At 42.4% G+C, this 27,993-nt stretch overlaps 1 protein-coding gene across 1 annotated transcript; it reads right to left on the bottom strand.

The window, feature by feature from the left end:
- Positions 1 to 48: 48 nt before the first annotated feature.
- Positions 49 to 27,728, bottom strand: LOC126101025 (flexible cuticle protein 12-like). The gene is made up of 3 exons (XM_049911690.1): positions 27,687 to 27,728; positions 16,909 to 17,027; positions 49 to 500 (listed from the first exon to the last, which is right to left on the bottom strand). Exons 1-3 carry the CDS (start codon positions 27,699 to 27,701, stop codon positions 242 to 244), a joined length of 393 nt encoding a protein of 130 aa, XP_049767647.1. The 5' UTR covers positions 27,702 to 27,728; the 3' UTR covers positions 49 to 241.
- Positions 27,729 to 27,993: the final 265 nt, after the last annotated feature.

Here is a 27,993-nt window from a genome sequence, read left to right as displayed (position 1 = left end):
TTCTACGTACGATAACTTCAATAAGTTATATTGATGAAGAGTATACCGTTGGTTCAAATTCCCATTTAATCTGTGAGACCGTGACATATGCGGATCTTAGCTGCCAGGAATTAATAGCAACATTGCAGCTACAAGTGGTAGGTGTTCAGCACTTGCTTGACGATTTTAAGCTGTTAGTTCAGAAACTTGTGTCGAGATATTATACATTTGAATGATCGTGAGGCAAGCAGTGACAGTCCACTTAGCCGACAAGTGTAAGTGCAGCGTTGCTTCCGAGATACGCGAAGGATCGTTGCGGCTGCTGCGGTGTGGGGCGCGCCGTGACGGGTCCAGTGCCGAAAGAGACTCTGGGCCGGTAGCCGTTCTCGTCGGCCTCGTAGGTGACGCTGTAGGTGGCGCCGCCCGCGTCCGGCGGCTGCCACGAGAAGCTGCCCCGTAGGCGCGCGCCGTCGCCCTCCGCGCCGAACTGCTCCTGCCGGATGCCGTTACTCGTCTCGTACCTGCACAACCATTACATCCACCAATCATTACTGCAGAGGGCGGAGTGCGAAGCTATCCCCATAGCAAGAAGATTGTGAGTATGTGTGGGTCTGTGGCTCCAAAACGCCAGGAGCAATTTAGACCACAGCTGGTAAATGTATGAATTAGTACTATCAAACGCTTGCTGTTGGGTTAAGACCAAGAACTGGTATTAAAATTCAGTGATCAAAAATACATATCCAGGGCTTCCCCAACCAACCTTACTATTGTTCACATATTCAGCCACTAGCTACGTTCGCGATTTAGACTGATATTAATCGCTACGTGAATTTCAATAGTTTTCAAGTGCAAAAACAAAAACCACTTGAAATCTATTTACTTGTACGTTTCTCTAGAGTATTGTAAAGAAATAAATAAAAGAAAGGCTTCGGTTTATGAAAAATCTATCTTTATAGAAAACATAACTTTCCCAACAGTTAACGCTCATACATTAACATTGTCCTCTTAAATAGAGTTTTTGGAATTTACTTAAAACATAAAGAAATATACTTCACCAAAGGTCACAAATATGTTTTGAGATCAAATAATGATGAACTAAGGTAACTATAAAGAAAAATAATGATTTCCAATTAAAAATAGCAGTAGATGCATGGACGACTCATCTAAAACAACTAAAAGTTGTAAGTAGGCTGTTTATATTTTCTTATTGGCAACGTTACGTAGCGCTCTGTATGAAAATCACTGACTGTGCTGTGTGTAGTCTGTGGCTAGTTTGCATTGTTGTCTGCCATTGTAGTGTTGGGCAGCGGCAGCTGGATGTGAACAGCGCGTAGCGTTGCGCAGTTGGAGGTGAGCCGCCAGCAGTGGTGGATGTGGGGAGAGAAATGGCGGAGGTTTGATATTTGTAAAAATGGATGTCATGAACTGCTGTATACATTATGACAAGGTAAATACATTGTTTGTTCTCTATTAAAATCTTTCATTTGCTAGCTATTCCTATCAGAAGTTAATATCTTCCGTAGTTTGAATCTTTTATTTAGCTGGCAGTAGTGGCGCTCGCTGTATTGCAGTAGTTCGAGTAATGAGGATTTTTGTGAGGTAAGTGATTTGTGAAAGGTATAGTTTAATGTTAGTCAGGGCCATTCTTTTGTAGGGATTTTTGAAAGTCAGATTGCGTTGCGCTAAAAATATTGTGTGTCAGTTTAAGCACAGTCATGTATAAATTGTTCTAAGGGGACGTTTCAGAGTATCCTAGTCTAAATCATGGAATTTATTTTCAGTCATCACAGTCAAGCCCTACACGTTTTATACATAAAAATAGCCAGATTGTCTTACTATTTTTTGTTTTTGTTTACAAAAGTTCCCTAGTTGTCAACGGCGCCACCGCATGCCCATCTACAAACACATTATTAGCCTCGAAAATAAACTTGGAGGAAATGGAACTGCACAAGCTATTATATTGAGTGGACCTATATTCTTTCGTGGTTGCAGGGTTAATTTTACCCTGGACGTCGCTACCGGAAATTCTGGTAGTGGTTGCTTTACGCTAGCCATCGTTGTGAAAACGCTTCCCCTCCTGGACTTGAATCTTTCGCCGACAGAGATGTCATCGCCTACAAGACTTGGCATTGTGGAATTGACCCCAAGACTCAAAGTAGACCTAGTTATGTTTATAGTAATATGCCATTTACATTGTATACGCGCTCTTGTGGAAAAGTTAGTAATGATGAAAAAATAAATGTATGGATGAAAGGACTTTGTGGACTTGCAGAAAATGTAACTGTAATTGGAGACATTACTTTGTATTATAATTATTAATAAAGTGTACATGCACGCAATGTGGCCTGTCTAAGCTTAGGAGGTTATCTAACAGTATTTCAGTGGTCAGCACACACATAGATATAAACAATGTAATCATCCTTCTCCGGGTAATATAATACCAGGATGCGATACGCCGTCAGCGTGAAAAGGAATACGCACCTTCCAGCGACCTTCTGAGTGCCCCGGGCTTATTCGTCAGATATAGATGGCCGTCCAGAACTTTCCTTATCAAGCATACTACCTATTTGCCGGAATTTGTTGACATGAGGCCAAATTTTTTTTTCTTCTTTCTTTCTCGCTTTTCTCTATCTTCGAGTGCACAGCCCACTCACCTCTTAGAATGTTTCATTACCAAGTTCCTACAATCAATGGCTCTCCTTTCCTCTACAGAGAGATGTATGGATGCATTGATTACATTAATTTTCTCATGAAAATGAATCGTTAGTTTTGGGGCACCTTCTAAAGGGTGCTCTATTTATATTGGCCACTGGGAATAACGTCCGCAGCTCGTGGTCGTGCGGTAGCGTTCTTGCTTCCCACGCCCGGGTTCCCGGGTTCGATTCCCGGCGGGGTCAGAGATTTTCTCTGCCTCGTGATGACTGGGTGTTGTGTGATGTCCTTAGGTTAGTTAGGTTTAAGTAGTTCTAAGTTCTAGGGGACTGATGACCATAGATGTTAAGTCCCATAGTGCTCAGAGCCATTTGAACCATTTTTGAACTGGGAATAACTCTTTGTCCAGATGCAAAATAAAAAAAAGTCTTTAGCAAATGTTGTTTAACTAACAGCGGGACATGGGTTCAAATGGCTCTAAGCACTATGGGACTTAACATCTGAGGTCATCAGTCTCCTAGACTTACAACTACTTAAAAATAACTAACCTTAGGGCAACACACACATCCATGCCCGAGGCAGGATTCGATTCTGCGATCGTAGCAGCAGCACGGTACCGGACTGAAGCGCCTAGAACCGCTCGGCCACAGCGGCTGGCAGCTGGACATTAGGCAGCATGATTGTTTTACTTGCAGCATCATTCATTACGAGGATGTGAACAGCAGTTCGTCTGTTTTAAATGACGCCAGATATTTTTATTCAGCAATCCGCTTTCTCTCCTCAAGATCTGTTGAAAAGTATGTTGTAATGTACTATCCCCATACAAAAGACGTTATTAAAACGTGACACATAACTGATTCTGAGTGTCCCGCACTAGCACAGTACAGGTACCCGCCGTACCGTAACTCATCCACCTGCTGCAGATAACAGTAAATGAATGGAAACACAAGGAAGGGCACACTAGTCATTCAGTGGACTATCTTCTGTTGAAGGTATGTGTGAGTACAATACACAACAGTGTTCAGACTCAAGACTCATTATCAAGTGCTCATAATATCTACCATAACAATTGAAGGGCGCCAGAAAATACGGTAATGGTAAAAAATTACATTGAGACGTGACCTGTTTTCTAAACGTGGTGTAAGAAAACGACATGGCCAAACTTTCAGAAAATACACTACTGGTCATTAAAATTGCCACACCAAGAAAAAATGCAGATGATAAACGAGTATTCATTGGACAAATATATTATACTAGAACTGACATGTGATTACATTTTCACGCAACTTGGGTGCATAGATCCGGAGAAATCAGTACCCAGAACAACCACCTCCGGCTGTAATAACGGCCTTGATACGCCTGGGCATTGAGTCAAACAGAGCTTGGATGGCGAGTACAGGTACAGCTGCCCATGCAGCTTCAACAGGATATCACAGTTCATCAAGAGTAGTAACTGACGTATTGTGACGAGCCAGTTTGCTCGGTCACCATTGACCAGACGTTTTCAGTTGATGAGAGATCTGGAGAATGTGCTGGCCAGGGCGGCAGTCGAACATTATTTGTATCCAGAAAGGCCCGTACACGGCCTGCAACATGCGGTCGTGCATTATCCTCCTGAAACGTAGGGTTTCGCAGGTATCGAATGGAGGGTAGAGCCACGGCTCGTAACACATCTGATATGTAACGTCCACTATTCAAAGTGCCGTCAATGCGAACAAGAGGTGACCGAGACGTGTAACCAATGGCACCCCATACCATCATGCCGGGTGATACGCCAGTATGGCGATGACGAATACACGATTCCAGTGTCCGTTCACCGCGATGTCGCCAAACACGGATGCGACCATCATGATGCTGTAAACAGAACCTGGATTCATCCGAAAAAATGACGTTTTGCCATTCGTGCACCAAGGTTCGTCGTTGAGTACACCATCGCAAGCGCTAGTGTCAGTGATGCAGCGTCAAGGGTAGCCGCAGCCATGGTCTCTGAGCTGATAGTCCATGCTGCTGCAAATGTCGTCGAACTGTTCTTGCAGATCGTTGTTGTTTTGCAAACGTCCCCATCTGTTGACTCAGGGATCGAGACGTGGCTGCATCATCTGTTACAGCCATGCGGATAAGATGCCTGTCATCTCGACTGCTAGTGATACGAGGCCGTTGGGATCCAGCACGGCGTTCCGTATTTCCCCCTCCTGAACCCATCGGTTCCATATTCTGCCAACAGTCATTGGATCTCAACCAACGCGCGCAGCAATATCTCGATACGATAAACCGCAATCGCGATAGGCTAAAATCCGACCTTTATAAAAGTCGGAAACGTGATGGTACTCATTTATGCTCCTTACACGAGGCATCACAACAAAGTTTCACCAGGTAACGCCGGTCAACTGCTGTTTGTGTATGAGAAAACGGTTGGAAACTTTCCTCATGTCAGCACGTTGTAGGTGTCGCCACCTGCGCCAACCTTGTGTGAATGATCTGAAAACTTAATCATTTGCATATCACAGCATCTCTTTCTGTCTGTTAAATTTCACGTCTGTAGCACGTCATCTTCGTGGTGTAGCAATTTGAATGTCTTGTAGTATGTTCTGATATGTCGCGAAGTTACGCCTGGCAGGTCGACAACTCATCATACTTCCCAGGGTCAGAGGATGCCCACTAGCCAGGTGACAAATTTTCGGCGAAAAGTGCGAGGATTGGAACTTTAATAGTGGCAATTATTTATTTACTGCTTGTACAAAATAAATACGTGTTTCAAAGTCTTACTGACCTTCAAAGTAGTCACCAGAATTGTGTATAACCCGTTACCAGCGATGTGTAATTCGTAGGATACTCTTAGCAGTGCCAGTTGTGTTGACAGTTCGAGCGGCGCGGTCTAATTGCGAAATCGTAGCAGTTCGGAAGCGAATGCCGTGAAGTGTTTCCTTTAGTTTAGCAATCGAGTTTCACTCACGGGGGCTTAAGTCAAGGGAGTGCAGTAGGTGTATAGCACTTAGCAGCCCCATCAGTCAAACAAATCAATAACAGCTTGCACTGTACGTGTTTCAGCATTGTCCTGGAGAATGATGGTCAGGTCCTGCAGAAAGTGTCATCACTTCTGTCTCTATCCTGTTCATGTTTGGAACACAACCTACGACCAGTTTAGAGACAGAAATGATGACATTTTCTGCAGGACCTGACCACCATTTTGCAGGAAAATGCTCAAACACATACAGTGCAAGCTGTTACTGATTTCACTAATGGGGCTGCTAAGTGTTATACACCTACTGCACTCCCTTGACTTAAGTCCTCGTGAGTGAAACTCGATTGCTAAACTGAAGAAAACACTTCACGGCATTCGCTTCTGAACTGCTACAAATTCGTCGGGCAACAGACCACGCTGCTCGAACTGTCAACACAACTGGGACTGTTAAGACTATCCTACGCCTTCCACATCGCTGGCAGCAGGTTATACACGTTGCTGGTGACTACTTTGAAGGTCAGTAACACTTTGAAACAAGTATCCATTTAGTACGAGCTGTAAATAAATAGTTTTCACTATTAAAGTTCCATCCTTCGTAGATTAGCTGTTTTTCCAGAGGGCGGTCGTAGCAACGCCACCAGAGCCTGCTTGCTTCCTCAATATACGTGACCGAAAATAGATCCCAAGAGATTCTGCTGCGGGACAGTATGTAGGCTGGCACACTGCCGTCCATCGGCAATTCACTGCCAGCTAGGACTCCAAGTCAGACGTCCAGCCACATCTCCGCTCCAACTAATCCCCACCGGCAGGGCTAACACCCTGATTCGCCACGACGCAGCCGACAGATCTGTCTTCGTGGTTGTGAAAGTCGTAAAACTTTGCTTAAATTATTCTTGTAGTACATACGCTGTAAACTGTTCCAAGGGTACTTGAACTCTCTGGATAGACAGATGAACTTAACTCTTTCGTGGAATTCCGTGCATAACAGAAGAACTGAACGTTTAATAGGTTTGTTTATAAATAAATAAATCTTCTGCTACCAGTCACGATTTTTCTTTATTTTACTATTCGCACGACGCGTTTCGAGAAATAATTCCCATTTTCAAGTGCGTTTTTTATGTGTGTTAATCCATTTCTTTTGATGTTGTCAGTGTGTGTGAGTCTGCTTCATTTTGTTGACTTTTAAGTTTTCTAATAGTCCATTTGTGTAGATTAACACACATAATAAACGCACTTGAAAATGGGAATTATTTCTCGAAACGCGTCGTGCGAATAGTAAAATAAAGAAAAATCGTGACTGGTAGCAGAAGATTTATTTATTTATAAACAAACCTATTATATCTACAGTCGCAGGCTTTCAAAAGCCATTTATAATGGATCAAATCAGATGAACGTTTAATTCAACTGTGCTTCAAGACAGTCTCAATGAGGCCTGCCATTTTCATACTGTGAGGCCAGTTCGTTTTTTTCTAAAATACGGCCTTCAGCTAGTGACTTTCACATGTCTAGACGGACAGTGTTTCTTAGTTTTGTTAACAAAGTTTTCGAATAATCTATGGCATTGTGTCACCTACGGCAGATTATTCACGTCCCCCACGCGTAGAAAAAGAGAATATGCCATATGCACATGAATCCGGAAATACTCTGTCTCCAAGTTAACGCCAGTTTCTGCAACTCAACATATTAATTATCTGCTTTGGAACGAAATCTCATCGTGAACAGCGCATTTGCTGTAAGGTGAGGATTGACACATTGACGAATGAACTATTCGCGATGGCTACCTTAGCATAACGTTATAGAAAAAAAATCTCTCACTAAACACAAAGGAATTCTATAAACATGTAAAGGCTGTTATGGTACCAAAGTTAATGTTCGGGCAGTCATGGGTGAAATAGGAATTAAAATTGAAGGTAACAAAGCAAAAGCGGAACAGTTCCCTTTACAAAGCCAAATATATCAGTATCGCCTCAAATTAATGGTCACACTACTCAAATGTGAGTGGTATGGATATCAGGGTCAGTGACACTCAAAAACAGTTGATAGCTTCAAAACTGAACAAAGCTCTAGTGCCTGACAGACTCACTGTCAGACTCCAAACCGATTACGCGGCTCACTTATCTCCTTCTTTAGCCATTGTATACCGAACATCCGTAGAACCAAAAACAGGGCCAGATTGTTGGAAGAGAGCACCAGTGACACCTGTCTGCAAGTGTGGTACGGAAGTGACCCACAAAAACCGTCCAGTATCCATGACAACTATTTGTCTTAAAATATTAGAAAATATTTTGAGCTCAAATGTAATGAAGTATATCAGACGGAATAAGCTCCTTCATGCTAACCACCAAGGGTCCCGAAAACAATGATCATCCGAAGATCATCTTGCACTTTTCCCACATGACATCGTGAAAGCCATGAATCAAGGCTGTCTCGGAGATGTACGTTTTCTCTTTTTTTTTTCTTTCACAAAATTTTGGCTCACTAGTACATCTATATTCATTTTTGATAGTACGAATGTTTGGGGTAAAAAGAAAATGTTCAAATGTGTGTGACATCTTATGGGACTTAACGGCTAAGGGCATCAGTCGCTAAGCTTACTCACTACTTAACCTAAAGTATACTAAGGACGAACACACACAACCATGCCCGAGGGAGGACTCGAACCTCCGTCGGGACCAGCCGCTCAGTCCATGACTGCAGCACCCTAGACCGCTCGGCTAATCCCACGCGGCTGTTTGGGGTATCAAATGGAATTTATGACTGGATTCAGTATTTCTTGGTAGGCAGAATGGAACATATTATATTCTATGGAGAGCCATTGATAGATGTAGAGCTTGTTTCAAGTGGATTGGAACACTTACAGTTCGTGTTGCATGAATTTAAATACATCGTCAGACTATTCGCAGATAATGCGGATATCTATAATGAAGTACTTTTTGAGAAATACTGAACAAATATTGAGTCGGATCTTGAAAATATTCAAAACTGGTGCGAAGATTGGCAGCTCGTTTTAAATGTTCTTAAAACGAAGCAACATTGTATCCTATGACTCGCGAGACACAACTAGAATCGGTCAAATCTTCCAATTAATGGTAGGTAAATGATTTGGTTCGCTGGTCGAACGCGAGGGCGTTCAATAAATAATAACTTTTTTTCTGATTTTATTCAGGATTCCAATACGTCATACACTACTGGCCATTAAAATTACTACACCACAAAGATGACGTGCTACAGACGCGAAATTTAACCAACACGAAGAACATGCTGTGATATGCAAATGATTAGCTTTTCAGAGCATTCACAAACGGTTGGCGCCGGTGACGACAGCTAAAACGTGCTGACGTAAACGGACCGGAGTGGTCGTGCGATTCTAGGCGCTACAGTCTGGAACCGAGCGACTGATGATCTAAGAAGTTAAGTCGCATAGTGCTCAGAGCCATTTGAACCATATTTTGCTAATATGAGGTAAGTTTCCAATCGATTTCTCATACATAAACAGCAGTTGACCGGCGTTGCCTGGTGAAACGTTGTTGTGTTGCCCCGTGTTAGGAGGAGAAATGCGTACCATCACGTTTCCGACTTTGATAAAGGTCGGATTGTAGCCTATCGCGATTGCGGTTTATCGTATCGCGACATTGCTGCTCGCCTTGATCGAGATCCTACGACTGTTAGCAGAATATGGAACCGATGGGTTCAGGAGGGTAATACGGAACGCCGTGCTGGATCCCAACGGCCTCGTATCACTAGCAGTCGAGATGATAGGCATCTTATCCGCATGGCTGTAAAGGATCGTGCAGCCACGTCTCGATCCCTGAGTCAACAGATGGGGACGTTTGCAAGACAACAACCATCTGCACAAACTGTTCGATAACGTTTGCAGCAGCATGGAGTATCAGCTCGGTGACGAGCTGCGGTTACCCTTAACGCTGCATCACAGACACTAGCGCCTGCGATGGTGTACTCAACGACGAACCTTGGTGCACGAATGGCAAAACGTCACTTTTTCGGAAGAATCCAGGTTCTGTTTACAGCATCATGATGGTCGCATCCGTGTTTGGCGACATCGCGGTGAATGGACATTGGAATCATGTATTCGTCATCGCTATACTGGCGTATCACCAGGCGTGATGGTATGGGGTGCCATTGGTTACACGTCTCGGTCACCTCTTGTTCGCATTGACGGCACTTTGTACAGTGGACGTTACGTTTCAGATGTGCTACGACCCGAGGCTCTACCCTTCATTCGATCCCTGGGAAACCCTACATTCCAGCAGAATAATGCACGACCCCATGTTGCAGGTCCTATACGTGCCTTTCTGGATAGAGAAAATGTTCGACTGCTGCCCTGGCCAGCACATTCTCCAGATATCTCACCAATTGAAAACGTCTGGTCAATGGTGGCCGAGCAACTGGCTCGTCACAATACGCCAGTCACTACTCTTGATGAACTGTGGTATCGAGTTGAAGCTGCATGTGCAGCTGTACCTGTACACGCCATCCAAGCTCTGTTTGACTCAATGCCCAGGCGTATCACGGCCGTTATTACGGCCAGAGGTGGTCGTTCTGGGTACTGATTTCTCAGGATGTATGCACCCAAATTGCGTGAAAATGTAATCACGTGTCAGTTCTAGTATAATATATTTGTCCAATGAATACCCGTTTATCATCTGCATTTCTTCATGGTGAAGCAATTTTAATGGCCAGTAGTGTATTATTCCCCATTACTTAGTACTTCCTGTGGGGTGCGTCCTTCATTGCACAGCTGGTCCGAGCACACACCTTTGAGCATCCCAGATGGTCAACGAGTGTGACTACACTGGCAACAGAGGCGTCCAATTGTGCAGCGAGGTATTTGATTGTGATCCGTCCACCACTTCCACTGAGAGTGTCCGCACGATCCAACACTGCAGAAGTCACAGCTATGTGCGTCCGACGGGCACGCGGGAGATGGGACAGGTTTGAACGACCTTGTTGCGTTGCTGGCGACTCATGGTGCTTTAGTTCACTGTCATGTCTGCGTAGAGATTCTGCAAGCGCCTATGAATATCTGCAATGCTCTAATTTTCCGCCAAATGAAATTCAGTGACGGCTCTCTGCTTCGAACGCACCTGCCTTACACACGCCATTTTGAAGACTATGTACAGCGCCGCCACCTTTCGGTATTTCATGGAACTATAGGCGCTGAAGCGGGAATACTTCATTATGTCCCACAACAATTTCCGCATTTTTTTCAATTGGAATGGGCAGAGAAAGAAATGTGTTGTATTTCTTTCTGAAAGCCCCTCGCACTACGGAATGCAATGGGTCTACAAAGGAGATTGATTGCAAAACATTTCTGCGACCCGTCATCGAAAATGGGTGGGACCCATAACAATTAGAATTAACGATAGACACTGAACGTATGCGAAGGGCGCATGTTTCTTGATCCATGAGAGAGTGACACGAAGATGCTGAAAATACTTGTGAGAGTCTTCAACTTAGACGTAAAGTGTCCCTAGAAACCATACTTACAAAATACCATAGACCAGCCTCAAGGAAAAAATCTAGCAATATGTTGTACTACAACCCTCTACGTATCGCTAGCATGTGGATTTCGAGGACAGGATAAAGTACAGTGCGCACAGAGGATTTTAAGGAATCTTTCTTGCAGTGTTCCATATGTTTAAGCAACGGAAATGGAAGAGCCGTAATAACTGGTAAAATGCAAAGTACCCTTCTAGCATGCACTGGACAGTGGCTTGTAGAGTATCGACTGCATATGTGGATGTATACAGATGTCTCGGAAACGCTGTGTGGCACAATCAACAATAGTGTTCCTGTACTATGACTCTGTATTCTTTGCCTCAGAAGTACACTTTGCTCAAAACGAAAACTAACTTTGATATGTTATGCAAGGGGATACCTTGTGTTGCACATAGTTTAACTTACATCCAAATCAACGCTGCTTGATCAGCAACAGAGATATAATGTTTAGCAACGCATAAATATTTTTCCTTATAATGTAAAGCAAAAAAGATAAAAAAAAGAATCAGAGCCAAGAAGCTAGCCGAAGAACGCAAAATCAAAAAAGAGAAGCGAATGGACGGACTGTGTGACGAGAAGCCCGATTTGAAAAAAAAAAAAAAAAAAGGGTGAGGGACCTGGCGTTATAGTCAGATAGTGGACACTGGAGTAGTTCTTTGAGATCAGCTGTTCATATCTCCGTGTGGCCACCCACACTACGGTTTACGTACTACTTCCCTAAGTTGATTAAGGAAGATGTCCGGATGGTTCGTTTGAAAGAACACGACCGATTTCTTTCCCTATACTTCACTAACCAGAGTTTCTTCTCCGTCTCTAATTACCTTGTCGTCCAATGGGCGTTAACCCCTAATTTTTCTTTTTGAAAACGAGAACACATTTGAGCGAGTGTTCATTTTAATTATTCTCAAATGGCTTTCAAAATTGATGTAGGGTTATTTTAAGGTATAGCGTAAGTCTGATTTTTGAAAGAGGCCTAAAGATTATTCGTAACGAGCACTCACTTTTTTATCGTCAGCCTAGCATTTCTTTCTCTTTGCACAATTATGTTTCATTATGTTTCACCCTGCAGACAAGGCGTAATTGGATGTGAGTTAATGACGAATCCAATAGCGTGTTGCTATCTTTGCGGCTAGTGTTTACTCAACAGCAGTACGAATGTGGGTCGCGGTGCGAAGGTCGCACTGCTGCAGCCGACCACCTGGTCGTGCCAGTCCTCCAGCGACTGCGAAGTAACACACGAGTCACTAAAAACGGAACTCACGTGCGAGTAATGGTAATCACGTAAATGTTTAATGAAAGTCTGAAAGTATTCTTGACACGCAGTTATGTCGAAAATTGACATTCTGAGGTCGTGGTTGCGTAAAATCCAGTTTAAATCATAACCCGTCACTATTAACACCGGCAAGAGCAATGCCTTCCCAGTATCGCGGTATACTAGAGGATGCGGGTGGGGGGAGAGAGCTACCTTAAGCCCACACTAAAAAATTAAAATTTCATTAATTATTGTTGACTTAAGAAATATTGATGTGTAACCTGAAAATACTGAATACGTCATTCACTGGCAAGAGTGGTGTCTAAACCAACACTTAAATTTTTGGTTTAAGTTTAACTGGAAAATTTAAAATATTTCTGGAATGTGGGAGAATGATTCATTAAGTACAAGATTTTTCAAAATTTTAAAATATAAAAAACTGACTAGATTACCATATTTCCAAATGGTGTTCATAAAGTGCCCCATCTGTCCCGTTGGTATTACGAAGGTTAATGATGTTTAAACCACATACCATGTTGGCTGACTTTCGTTGCGGTGGAAGTTGCTTGTGCTGGTGGTGATAAATAGCAAGAAACGATTTAAAGAATAGAACTTCCATCTTCAGTCAGCAGTCTGACTGATTTGGTGCGGCCCGCTACGAATCCTTTCCCTACAGCAACCTCTTCATCTCAGAACATTACTTGCACCAATAGTTTTCACCCTCTACATTTCCCTCTAGCACCATGGTGGTTATTCCCTGCCGTCTTATGACCTATAACCCTATCCCTTCTACTTGTCAGTGTTTTCTATATTTTCCTCGCTTCGCCGATCCGACGGAGAACCTCATCACCCCTTATATTACATCCACCTGACTTTCATCATTCTTCTGTAGGACCACATCTCAAACGTTCACGTTATCCTCTTTTCAGGTCTTCCATTATCCATGATCAGGCTTACTTTTGATTTCAGTGAACTTCTCTTGGCCTGTGCTGGTTCGCTTTTTATATCCTTCTTGATTCGTCCGTCATGTGTTATTTTCCTTCAAGGTAGCAGAATTTCCTAAGTTTTTCGCTACGTGACTATCAATTTTGATGTTAACTTCCTCATTGCTCTCATTTTTGCTGCTTCTCATTACTTACGTCCTTCTCGGTGTACACTAAATCCGTATTCCGTACTCATTAGACTGTTTGTTCTACTGAACAGATCCTGTAATTCTTCTTCGATTTCTTCTCCACTTTCACTGAGAATAGATATGTCACCCGGAAATCTTATCATAAATTTTTTTTCTGCCTAGATTTGAATCCCACTCTTGAACCTTCCTTTCATTTCCATCCTTGCTTCTTCGATGTATAGATTCAACAGTAGAGGCATCCCTGCCTTACATCTGTTTTAAACCGAGAACTTCATTCTTCGTCCAGTCTTATTATTCCCTCAAGTTTCTTGCACATATTGTACACTGCCTAATATCGTCTAGGGTCACCGCGAGCACTCAGAAGTGCCGCAACACGACGTGGCATGGGCTCGACTGACGTCTGAAGTACTGCTGGAGGAAATTGACACAATGAATCTTGCAGGACGGTCTATAAATCTGTAAGAGTACGAGGGGGCAGAGATCTTTTCTGAAAAGCACGTTGCAAGGCATCCCAGATCTGTTCAGTGATGTTCAAGTCTGGGGAGTATGGAGGCCAGCGCAAGTGTTAAAAAATGTGGGATGTCGCATTGTCCTGCTGGAATTTCCCAAGTCCGTCGGAATGCACAATGGACATGAATGAATGAAGGTGATCAGACACCATGCTTACGTACATGTCACCTGTCAGAGTAGTATCTAGACGTATCAGGGGTCCCACATCACTCTAACTGCACACGCCCCAGGTCGCTACAGAGCCTCCACCAGCTTGAACAGTCTCCTACTGACATGCAGGCTCCATGAATTCATGAGGCTGTTTCCATACCCATACAAGTCCATCCACTCGATAAAACTTGAAACGAGACTCTTCCGACCAGGCAACATCTTTCCAGTCACCTACAGTCCAATGCCGGTGTTGACGGGTCGCGGCGAAGCGTAAACCTTTGTGTGGTGCAGTCCGAAAGGGCACACGAGTGGACCTTCGGCTCCAAAAGCCCATATCGACGATGTTTGTTGAATGGTTCCCACGCTGACACTTGTTGATGGCCCAACGTTGAAATGTGCAGCAATCTGCGGAATGGTTGCACTTCTGCCACGCTGAACGATTCTCTTTAGTCGTCATTGTTCCCATTCTTGCAGGATCTTTTTCTGGCCTCAGCGATGTCGAAGATTTGATGTTTTACCGGATTCCTGATGTCCACGGTACACTCGTGAAATTTTTGTACGGGAAAATCCCCAATTCATCGCTACCTATCCAGTATCTAAATTCGGATTCTCTGTCTGCCAATTATGTAATCTAGCTGAAATCTTCCAGCGTCTCCAGCTATTTTCCAAGCATACCTCCCCCTGTTATGTTTCTTGAACAAAGTATTCGCTATTACCATCTGAAATTTTTTGCAGAATTTGATTAGTCTTTCTCTTCTCTGATTCGTACTGCCAAGCACATATTAACCCGTAACTCTGTTCCTTCCCATGCAATTGCGGTCCAGTCGCTATTATCATTAGGTTTTCATCTGCCTCTATATACGATGTGACCCGTTCAGTATCCTTATATACTTCTCCCATCTCTTCATCTTCTGCTTGCGACCTTAGCAGGTATAACTAAGCTATCGCAGTCCGCGTTGATTTGCTGTCGAATATGATGAGAGTAACCTTCCACTGAACCGTTCGCAGTAACTCACTTTCTGTTCTACTTTCTTAATCGTAAAGAATCCATCTCATGTTATACCACTTTCTGCTGGTGAAAACTGCTAGGTTACTGTAATTTGAGCCAACAATGCACTAAAACTACGTAGATAATTTTCTAAGAAAAGAGCTGAATTAGTTTTGTTTTACTTGCATTGAAAATCATATCTTATTTTATGAAATTGTAGACTTCCCTTCAAATATCCATGTTACCACAGAAAATTGATCTAGATTTAACATTTTTTTGTAAACACATACTCACACGGAACTTTACGTACAATGACAGTAACTTACAAAAGCAAGCGAGCGCTAAAGTATTTGTCTGTCAGGGAGGTTACATTATTTACGTGAATGTTAAAAGAGATAATTGGGAGTGCATAATTGTCTCAGGAAAACGGGAGTAGGATTCGTTACGAATAGGAAACTCATGGTAGTGACTGAGGTGTTGTGAACAATTCACTGACAAATATATTCTCATCAGAATCGGCAGGAAACCAACGCCAAGAACATTAATTTGTACTTTAACAACAGTTAGGGCATACATTTCAGCGTCAAAAAGAGACGATGAAGAATGAGAGTATGTGAAGGCATTGAATAGCTAACTCAGTTAGGAAAAGGAGATAAAATGTAATGGAAATTTAATAATCGTAGGGGTAGGAACGCTGTAGGAGCGGGGGGGGGGGGGGGGATGGGTGGAGAATAAAAGATGGCGTTAAGGGACTATATGGACAATATGGGCTCGGTAGTAGAAATGAGAGAGGAGAAACACTAGAGTAATTCTGCAGTACTAGGGTGAAGACAAAGGCGAAAGAAAAGAAATATAGAGTATATTTTATAGTTATTCGGAATAAAAGAGACGACACCTCCCTGAGTTCTGTGATAAATTGGAACTAGTAATAACAAATATACTGCTCAAAACACAAGAAAATGAGATTTACTTAGGAAAGACAAAGAGATACGGGAGGATACAGACTGAAGTACAACAAGGCGAGACATAGGTTCAAAAATCAGAAAGGAGGAAAAAATTAAGGTTGCCAATTCCATGGAACAATGGTAAATTTTATAATTTTTAAGGCGTTGGGTTCGCATTCTGTAGGTGCGACAATCACATCTCTAACCGACCATTTAGATTTTGATTTTCCATGGGTTACCTCCAACAGAACAGAACCGGTATATCTGTCAAGCTGGCCGCTAAGGCCGAGCGGTTCTAGGTGCTTCAGTCTGGAACCGCGCGACCGCTACGGTCGCAGGTTAGAATCCTGCCTCGGGCGTGGATGTGTGTGATGTCTTTAGGTTTGTTAGGTTTAAGTAGTTCTAAGTTCTAGGGGACTTATGCCCTCAGATGCTAAGTCCCGTAGTGCTCAGAGCCATTTGAACCATATCTGTCAAACATGAGTCTATACTCCGTCCCAAATGATAAAGTAATCTTGTCTTCGACGGGGAGTTAAACCACACTTGATTTTCTCGACCTCTGCAACTCTGAAAAAATGTTTCCTCACAACAGAGCCATTGGGAACGGGGGGACGGACACTGGCGCAGGGACTACACCAGTGTCTCGTATTTTATTTTAAGATAGTGTGATTAGTTGAGAGACTGTCATTATTTCTCTACTTTTACTATACTGAGCAAAGTCTCCATGTTTAATGGGAAATCTTAGTAAACGTTTTATTTAAATGTATTAGCATTAATTGTGATAGCGTGTGTTTTAGTCGTAATACATTAGTGACATACTTCCAGTGCCACGGTTCAATTCCATTGAAGTCATTCTCCAGTATGCGAATCGTAGCGTCTCCCGGGTTGAACTGCGTTGCTGCTAGAACAGCGTTTAGAAACGCAGCAACCAGGAAAATCTGAAAAATGTGTACAACATAAAAGATAACTGCACATGAAACACTAGACCTCTTTCTAACAGAAACACTAAGAACGTACATACAAAAAATACAAACACAATCACAGTCACAGTTACTCGAGGGTGTACATTCACATTAATATCTAGTTTTTCGTGACAACGACACAACTGTGATAAATGAGTGACAGGGTGACACAGTGCTACTGTTTTCTTTTCTTGTTCACCTTTAGTGTTTTAACAAGTTACTAAAACACATTGTCATCATTTGTAATTACTTTAATATGGTTACTTTTGTGATTTATCTCGATAAGAAATGGAATTCTACAATCGAATGTCCATCTGCAAGTTTCAAAGGAACGCCTTACTTTTTTCAGAACGTTTTTTATGGGTGTATATGTCAATGAGCTATAACAAATCGAAAACTAACACAAAGCAAATCAGCACTTTGTGTGCAACATTAACCGATTATATCGTTCTTAAATGTGAAGTTTTTGACTGGAAATAATGTTTTTGTTCGTTGCAACAACAACAAATAATTCATAATGGCCTGCAAGACTTTCGAACAGCAATTCTTATCATATGAAACTGTTCCTCAGAACGCAGGAACGCGACTAGATTTCCTTTATCAGTCTCTCTAGGTTCTTAGTTTTAGCGACAGCGGAGGAAGAACTCGTCGGTGGGGGCAACCAGTCAATCATACCGGAAAAGGACTACATAATTTGGCTTTATGTACAAATTTATTTATTTCTTAACTGGGCGAAAAGTTAATCTTCATAGCAAATATCATCGCAATAAGACCTCTATATCTTACTGAATCGTTTGGTGCACAATCAACTGACAAATTTATACGCTTGGTTCAAAACTCATCTGCATGACTCATAACTACCTATTACCGAAATACGCCTTCTTGGATGTTATCAAGGGGTACCAAACTGAAAATTATGTTCAGGTTATGGCATTTCATGATCCATGGAGGAATATGGAAAGGAAAACGGATGAAGCTTAATCAGTAAGAATTCAGCGGTATCATAGTTGACACGGGCAGAACTAACGCAGACGTGAAGTTTAATGTGTAGAAAGGGAGAAGCATATTTTATCACCGTACCAGCGTCTCTAGTACGTTAAATTAGGTGCACATATGTCTTGTACCGAAAAGAACGCTGCATTTTTTTCGGTATTCACAGGATATTTCACAATTGTTATATTTGTAGAGAGGACTTAGTAGGTAAAGTGTTGATGGAGACGCATATCTGGGACGCATCTATATGAAATGAGTTTGAAAATGGGATCTCCTGTTTCACGCTAGGCACGCAGACAACAGGATACCATCGTCAGTCTTCGCCGTAACTATAAAATCGTATGCCATTTTGTTCGAATACCACAATGGCTTAAAAACTGGTATGTTTGCCACTAGAGAGAGAAAGGGGGGGGGGGGGGGTTATTGACAGTGGTGCTCCACGCAGGCACCGTAGTGTTGACTTTGAACAGGACGTCCTTCGTCACGCAGAAGAGAACCCGACGAAGAGTATTCGAAACATCGCCCAGGACTCGGGCACCTGTAGAACACATAGGGCAGAGCACATTGTCTCCGCTGTGTGCGTACGCTAAAGCGGGAGATACTAAAATGGCCCAATCTTCGAACTTATTTACATCCGAACGAAACATTTTCGGAAATGATTTCCCTATCAAATCTTTACCTGGAAAATCCCGTCTACAAACTCCAGAAGCCTTTAAAAGGGAATGTGAATCACCGTATATATGAAACTTCATACATATGTTGGTAGTGCATTGCAACTAAATGGATTACGAAGTTACGAAGTGGTGTAAGGTTTTGATTTTATATGATCCTGAATGGCTGTTAAACTCGCATTCTCCCTCCCCCCCCCCCCGTCCCCGTCCCATATTCGCTCTTCCTGAGTGGGTTGGTGGATGAAGCACTAAATTCGTCCTGACAAGTAAGGCCAAATTACCCTGCCGTCTTGAGTATGTAGTTACGCCGAGGTTGCCCTGTAGGGGTATGAAGCTCGTCGGCTCTCGTGGTGAGAAAACAATTTACCAAAAAGGGAAACCATATGCTGGGCTATCCCATACGACAGAAGAAAACAAACGGGCACCTTCTTGCACATGCTTTAAGACATTTAATAAAATTCACGATACCGCTGTATGAAGCATGCGCGAAGTGATGGAGAGATCTCTCCAAGAAAGCCACTATCAGGGGTTGCCTCTCCTCCATTATGTTGTCATAGAGATACCCTTCCAACAATCATTAGTAGGTTCCATTACCCTCACAACTGCAGCTGTTCATGCTAATAGGGACAATATGTGTGTGTGTGTGTGTGTGTCGCCAAATGACTGGGCTTAAATTCATCTAACACCATTTACCCTTTTTCACACTATTCCAAATGATAGCACACAGGGAGCATATGAAGAGAATTACATGTTAGTGTTACGAAAGTTCACTAGCAAAAAGTTGTGCACGAAAGAGATGCCTCTCCAAACTGCTATCCAGTGGCACTTGAAGCACACAGCGAGACCAAAATCGATCGACAGGTAGAAGCAGTGTGGGACGATAAATTCACAGTATTTAGTAGCGTAGATGAAACTATTTAAATGACTCAAGAATTTGTCTAAACATAAAAAACCTCTACCACAACCGATGACACTAGTAAAAGTAGAGAAATGGTGTACAGCAATGTAGTGTAGGTTAGTATGTGTTCCTTGCGTCAATTGTACGATATATGACGTAACTTGTTATTCTGATAGAAAGTCGAAATACAGTTTGATGATGACCATTTTCAGGTTGGTTTATATAACAGAAAACAAAATTTAATTAAAGACAATATGGATTTAAAATATTAGAAGAAATGGGAATTCTGTGACACTTGATATAGGCCTTAAAATTCATAGAATGAAACTAAATTTGTAAGAAAAAGAGGGAACAAACGAAATACGACATTATAACTAACCCAGCAGTTGAGCAAGCTTGAGTCTTTCACAAGCCAATTCAATTTATTATACAGGGTGATTCAGCTGCCCCTACCACTGCCTTTCTTGTAGCCCGCAACGCCTTCAATATTCAACGTGTAACGTCTTCAGCTACCCACGTGCCAGATTTTTATATTATCTTTTTTCGCTAAGCGTAAGGCCCTGCCGAATAAAATTGAACAGGCCCTTTTTGTTGGCAACATACGTAATTAAATTTTGTACTGGAATACGTTTTCGCTGGAGACCAAGGTTTTACAGTAAATAAAAAAAACGCGTTTGAAGCTTACTTTTGTACGTTTTTCTTGAATAATTGGAAAACTACGGCCTCTAGCGAAAAGGCATCCCAGTATGCTACAAAAACGTCTCTTTCATTTTCTTCTGTATGAGTAACAGTTTACACGTAGCAAACGATGAATATGAAAATCTTGCACATGGGTATTTGGCGCATTACAGGTTGATCTCAATATATCTGTGTATTTGTGGGAGACGATGTTGTGTCTCTCGTCTTATTGCCTCTGCACGTTACATAATGACGACAGAAGAGCCCTTGATGCGACCAAGCAGTTCATGTCGCTTATTGACCTCTCGTTTGTACTCCTCATCCTACATCCAACGCCATAAACAAAAATCTAATGGCGTAAAGTATGGCGGTCTTGGTGACCAGTTAATTGTATTAAAAAAAAGCATTCTGTCCAGTTATTCTTTTCTCTTCTAAAATGACTGGGTCTGTTAACATGTTACCGTTGATCAAGCTGCGCCAAACCTGATTGAAAATCGAACTTGGAAACTGGTTTCCACTATAGCCCGTGGATTTTCCTGCGACCGTCAACGATTATTATGCGTGTTGTTGATTGCATACAGTGTAAACGTGGCTTCAGATGCAAACGGCATTAATGGAAGCAAATGACGATTTTCATTTAACCAGTCACAAAAGTCAAGTCTTGTGACACTGTCGTCAGTGTGAAGACTGCGGAGACGGTGTGTGTGAAATGGTTACTAGTTTTCTGCAACTAATGTTCGGCATACACGTGTTTGTTGGACACTGGTAATTGCGGAAAGTCGCCGTGTGCTGGTAGTAGGTCTTCGCTGCACCGTTTCAACAATGTGTTGCAGTTGTTGAACAGGTTTTTGAACTACACGTTCAAAAGAAAACTGGATATTGGAAGAATACCTGTTTCACATATTTTGTTGAAAACTGTGGCAGGAATTCGACGAGTCGGAAGCCACCGATGGCATTCTTCGATAGCAGGAGGAGAATTACTTTCGCAGAAGCCTTAAACATACACCATACCTGCATATTCTTCATTAGAATAAATCCCGGGGACTGGGTGTTTGTGTTGTCCTCATCATTTCATCGTTATCATTCGTGACAGTGACTAGATTGGACTGTGTAAAAATTGTAGGGGGTAAAAATTAGGACTTTGTATGGGCGCTGATGACTGTGCAGTAGGACGCCCCACAAATTAAATATCATCATCATCATCATCATTAGTGTAAATTTGTCGCATTTTAGCCAGCGCGTGTACAAACACGGCTAATAGGTGGTTCTGTGTCATACACTCTCAGTCCTTCGCACTAATTCACTAGCAACACAGTAAGCAACGATAAGCGGATATCCATGTTCGAGTCCCGGTGCTGCACAAATTTCCATTGCCTTTCCATTTTACAGTTTCGATCAAACTGAACAAAGACGTTATATCTTACTGCCAAGTGCGTTGTCTAAGTCAAGCGGCATGCCTGGAATGATTTTTCAACTTAAAACTCGCTATTGTTCAATTTTTAAAGGAAAACTGAGTGGAGGAACGAAAATTAGAACACCCAGAATGGATTTCTGACCTCGCATTTCAAGTGTGCTAGGCTACACACTGCCGACAGCTGGACATTGCAAGCAAACAAACAACTTACTTCAGATTTTGTTGCGAATGCATTTAAAGAGAAAATCGCGTTGTAGCAGGGACAGATTCAGACAGAGGCTAACGCCCTAAGCTCACTGGCGTTAAAGACAACGCGAGGTATGAAGAATTCATTGAGGTCTTGAAAAAAATTATAAGTTTAGCTTCGTACATGTTTTGAGGGCACTGCCAATCTCACAGCTGTTTTAGAGACCGTTTGCCATTTCAGTTGAAATGTAACAGACTGATTAGGACGTGTACATTTCTTTCCTAACGAACGCAGAGTTTCCATGTCTCCATAATGAGGTTGCAAAAGTGCTACATTATTTCGATCAACATGTGTGTGAGAACGGCTTTCTTTTTATAATAAATTATATGTCTTCAGCGCGCCAATAGTAATTGTATAATATTGAAACTTTGTTTTGTTATTTGTCTATGTTGTTGAGGAATGTGAAATATAAAACCAAATCCTCCACAGTACGAGTGCATTGCTCAGACAGCGTGGCATGATGGTGCAGAAAAATGTGCCAGATAGGTTGACTTGTATGGCACTCGTGTCAATGCCTGAACCATGGGACAAATTCTTGGCCGCACCTGAGTTAAAGAGCGGTAGATTAAGAAACGAAGCCATTAGCAATGACCTTAAAATATTTATAATAAGAGAAAAAATCAACACATATAAGCATAAATGGAAGAAACATGCAAACATGAGCAGTATGGCAGATACACTAAAAATTTCTGTAATATGTACCCTATAGTCGTGAGGGACATAGGTGGGCGCAGGAAGCAATGGAGCTAAGAAGCTGAAACCAGAACAGCTTCCTCGAACCTAGACCCTGAAAGCAGATGTAGATTTAATGTGTAAGAAAATTTTACACTGCGCTGACATTGCATTGAAACGACGGTTGTTTGCAAGAGGCTTGTGTTAAAAGGGCAGACGCCTATAAACTTGTACCGGAAATCGCTAGTGGTATCAGTACTGCTTAACGAGATTGCAGTTTATCGTTTGGCGATACTGGTGCTCACGTTAATCAGCATCCCACAGCTGTAATGCGAATATGGACAGCCGATTAGTTCAAGTCGTTCCAACAGGAAGGGGGTACACGGCTCGTGTTTTCTGTAGTTCTACTATGCCTAGACGGTCGGTACCGCGGTTTCATCGTGTTCGCATTGTTACTTTGTGCCCGGAAGCGCTCTCAACAAGGGAAATGTCCAGGAGTCTCGGAGTGAACCAAAGCGATGTTGTTCGGAGGTAGAGGAGATACAGAGGGCCGGGAACTGACGATGCCATGCCTCGCTCAGGCCGCGCAAGGGCTGCAGAGGATGACCGCTACGTAAGGATTAAGGCTCGGAGGAATCCTTACAGCAACGCCACCATGTTGAATAATGCTTTTGGTGCAGCCACCGGCTGTCGTGTAATGACTCAAATTGTGCGCAATAGGCTGCATGATGCGCAACTTCACTCCCGACCTCCATGGCGAGGTCCATCTTTGCAACAACGACACCATGCAGAACGGTACACAAGGGCCCAACAACATGTCGAATGGACCTCTCAGATTTGCCATCACGTTCTCTTCTCCGATGAGTGTCGCATATGCCTTCAACCAGACAATCGTAGGAAACGTGTTTGGAGGCATCCCGGTCTTAGACACACCGTCCAGCGAGTGCAGCAAGGTTCCCTGCTATTTTGAGGTGGCATTAAGTGGGGCTGACGTACGCCGTTGGTGGTCATGGAAGGCGCCATAACGGCTGTACGATAGGTGAATGCCATCCTCCGATCGATAGTGCAACGATATCGGCAGCATATTGGCGAGGCATTCGTCTTCATGGATGACAATCGTTGCTGTGGCGGATGACAGAATTCCTGGTGCAGTGGTAGAGAGAGTGATGCAGGGATTTTCTTGGCCTCCCTCAGTAGAGCTTGTTTCCGCCTTAGGTGAGGGGGACGGATGTGACTCAGTACAGATAACCAGGGGCAGGGGGTTGATTTGATGGAACCAGTAATGCAGCGCATTGTGTCGTTAAGTTTTGTGTCTACCTTCTTCACATGTACACTGTCCAACCAGACGGGTCCACAGAACTCGGCAGAAGAGTACACAAGACTGATGCCAGTTAAACGCAGACATTCGATATGACATGAGTAACAAATCCATAAGGGACATCTAAAACCCTTGTACAGCTGCTAATATTTTATTTATTTTGTTTCACGCGTCTAGTTGCGTAGGACCAAACTGAAGAGCAAATATCCTTAGCCATAGAACGCGCCAGTACATTAAATTACAACAGAAAAGTATTAATAGATAAAATAAAATGTTTATGAATCCTAAAAGGACGACAGACTGTAAGTTTATAAAAACGCAATCAACAATTTAATGTAGGGATCACTTTATCTTTTCACGGGGATCTTCGACAGACTAGAAGGAGTGGCCCGGCGAGAAAACTCTTCAGATTAGATTTGAAAGCGCGTGGATTACTGTTACCTTTTTTGAATGTCGACTGCTGGTGGTGTGACTGTGAAGCGGAAACGCTAAGGAACAGCTGCAGCTAAACCAAGAACAGTGAGGCATTACGTACTGACGGGCAGGGACCGTCGAGCGTTGTGAAGAATTGTTGTAAAAAATAGTACGAAATCAGTGGAAAGAATGACCCATGAGTTCCAAAGTGCTGCCAGCTACCGTGTCAGCACGATGACTGCTCGATAGAAGTTAAAAAGACTGGGACACATAGTTCGAGCAGCTCCTCATAAGCCACGGATTTCTGTAATTGTTATGCGACACTTGAAGTGGTGGAAAGAGCGAAGCCATTGGACGGTGGATGACTGCAAACGAGTGATATGGAGTGATGAGTCACGCTATACCCTATGGCAATTAAATGGTAGTATTTGGGTTTAAGAATTTTTAGCATATTGCGGCCCCGTCAGCAACTGCGATAGACTAATATATTGAAGAGAGAGCCTCAGTTGCACAAATTTTCTGGTTCTTTCCAGGTTTCGGCTAAATTAATCTACCCTTCTTCAGAAGCATAAAATTACTATAACATACCAGAGTAAGGCACAGTCAACATTAAAATTAAAACCTATAGTACCGTGGTACCACGTCGAATTAAAACTACTTAACTGAAGTCCAGCCCCGGCATACTCGGTTGCAAGAGCAATTCCGCGTGCAACGGTCAGTGCCAGCGTATTTGCTGCTGTTAGCCGACCGCGTGGTGAAGAGATGCCGGGGTTGGACTTCAGTTAAGTAGTTTTAAATCGACATGGTACCACGGTACTATAGGTCTTAATTTTAATGTGACTGTGCCTTACTCTGGCATGTAATAGCAATTTTTTGCTTCTGAAGAAGGCTAGATTAATTTAGCGGAAACCTGGTAAAGACCAGAAAATTTGCGCAACTGAGGCTGACTATTCAATATATTAGTATTTGGATTTGGCGAATTTATTTTTGTTGTTCCTGTTAATGTTTTGGTAATTTCCTTGGTATGTGCTGTTCCGGATTAACTGTAAGAGAAGGTCTTAGGCCCTAATCAGTTCCGGCTGAGTAAGCAATACATGAATAAATACTACTCCAGTCGACGGGCATGAAAGGGAGTAGTGACAGTGCAAGGAGTGAGACAGGTTCTTAGCCTATCCCTGATGTTATCCAATCTGTGCGTTAAACAAGCAGTAAAGGAAACCGAAGAAAAATGTGGAGTAGGAATTAAAGTTCAGGGGAAAGAAATAAGAAAGGGGAAAGAAAGAAAAACTTTGAGGTTTGCAGATAACGTTGTAATTCTGCCAGAGACAGCAAAGGTGTTGGAAGAGCAGTTGAACGGAACGGACATTGAGAGGAGGATACAAGATGAAAATCAACAAAACCAAGACAAGGATAATGGAATGCAGTCGAATTAAAAGATGAGTTTTGCTATTCGGGCAGCAAAGTAACTGATGATGGCCAAAGTAGAGGGGATATAAAATGGAGACTGACAATGGCATGAATAGCTTTTCCGAAGAGGAGAAATTTGTTAACATCGAAAATAGATTTAAATGTTAGGAATTAATTTCTGAAAGTATTTGTATCGAGCGTAGCCGTCTATAGAAGTCAAACATGGATGACAAACAGCTCAGTCAAAAAGAGAATAGAAGCTTTCGAAATGTGCTGCCACAGAAGAATGCTGAAAGTTATGTCGGTATATGACGTAACTAATGAGGAGGTACTGAATATAACGGGGGAGACAAGAAATTTGTGCCACCACTTGACCAAAAGAAGCGATCGTTTGATAGGACACATTCTGAAACATAAAGACATCAACAACTTAGTACTGGAGGAAAGTGTAGGGGTTAGAAATCGTAGAGGGAGAGCAAGAGATGAATACAGTAAGCGGATTCAGAAGGATGTGGGTTGCAATAGCTATTCCGAGATGAAGAGGCGCGCAAAGGATAGAGTAGCATCAAATCAAAATAACCACAGGGCAGAGCGAAATGTTCAGTTTAGTGAGCTGTAAAATAAAGTTATCCTCTAGTGAGGAGCTCCACTAGAAATGCCCTTATTGGAGGTTGTATACCATAGCTTTCATCTGTTTATTGGAACGACCTACGTGGCCAATTACAAGGGACTCTTCAGTTTATACCAAACTCCCACAGTGGTTCTTGATGTTTGTCACAATAACAAAAAGATTTCCAGAAGTGAAAAAAGCTGCATCAATAAAAAGAAATTCCCTATTAGTAAGAAGTCACCATTGTTAACGAATGCCTAGGTTGAATTCAATTGTAATGAATTGTTTAAAGCGAGTTGCTGCTGAGAATACATGTACTATGATGAGATGCTCAAACTAGCATTGGTGTACAATATGCTCGTGATCCAACTTAAAACATTAGCCTTACTGCAAGTTTCTTGGAACGATAAGTAAGTTACACCAGAATACAATACTACAGAACAGTATTGATTGTAGGAATAGCAGGGTGTTGCTTTCCCCCTATCTCTTAATGATAAAAAGAAAATAAATGAGTAAATTGAGTACTTTCTCGTCACGAATTTAAAAAGCTCAAATGAAAGCGAATTCATAGTATCGTTTCAGGATGCTTTTTTATTTATTTTTTGTTTTGCAATGATGAATTCTCCTCACTGTCTAGGCACAAAATATTCTCACCTAGCTGTTAACTACTGTCCACGAAGTATTACTGGAGTTGTAATTTATAATGTGAGGTTGCTATTTTTGTGAGCAGGGACGGAATGTTCATACACATATTTCTTTACAGATATTTCTCTTGCTGTTCGTGTACTGATATTGGTTATAACAGTCACCTGCACCAAGTGCTAGGACGCCTTGATGTTAGTGAAATTGGTCTTTTTCTTATACGATGGACATTTGTAGACGTAAGACCGTATCTTGTCCTTATGCATTTATGAATCTCTCCTCTCATAACGTTGTCCACTGTCTACATTTATGAGTTACGTGGCACAACAACCTGTTTATTCCTTTCGTTAAGAAGAGCGTGAATTATTTGATAGATACATAATGAAACTGAGAAAGCGTTTCAAACAAAATTCTGCAATTTAGTTAGTAAAATGTCTTGGACAGGTCACAAAAATAAAATAAAAAGAAGTTAATATAAACCAACTTGCCGATTGTGACATATGTTACTTGTAAAAATGTGATAAGTGAATATGTAAATTCTGTTCGAAGTCCTCCAGTCTTTTAAAATGCAAAACGACAGTCCTGTGCTAATACCTGCGACAGTAACACTAGCAGATAGACTGCTTAACGAGGTTATCACAAAAGAACCAGCATATATATGGGTGACTCACCCTGCCGGTATCCATTTCTGCTGGAGGCTTCTAGGGGACTGGGGGACTAGTGACCTACGATGCGCGCGCTGCATTATATAAGGTCTTCGGAGGGAATCGACCAGTCCCCTCCCCTCCCCCCCCGCCCCCCCCCGCCTCCCCCGCACCCATTCACCGGCAGGGAGGCATGGGCAGCGGTAGTCGTCTTACAAGACGTTGTGCTCGAGACTTGTTTGAAATTGCTCAACATAATTATCCATTACTAGGCGACTCTTCAATTTCTTGTGGTCATACTGCTGTACCCAGCTAATCTTGCCACGAGCAGATA

Source organism: Schistocerca cancellata, chromosome 9 (assembly GCF_023864275.1).
Source record: "Schistocerca cancellata isolate TAMUIC-IGC-003103 chromosome 9, iqSchCanc2.1, whole genome shotgun sequence".
Classification (NCBI taxonomy): Eukaryota; Metazoa; Arthropoda; class Insecta; order Orthoptera; family Acrididae; genus Schistocerca; species Schistocerca cancellata.
The sequence above is the reverse complement of the archived record's forward strand: the minus strand, read 5'-3'. Positions and strand labels throughout refer to the sequence as shown.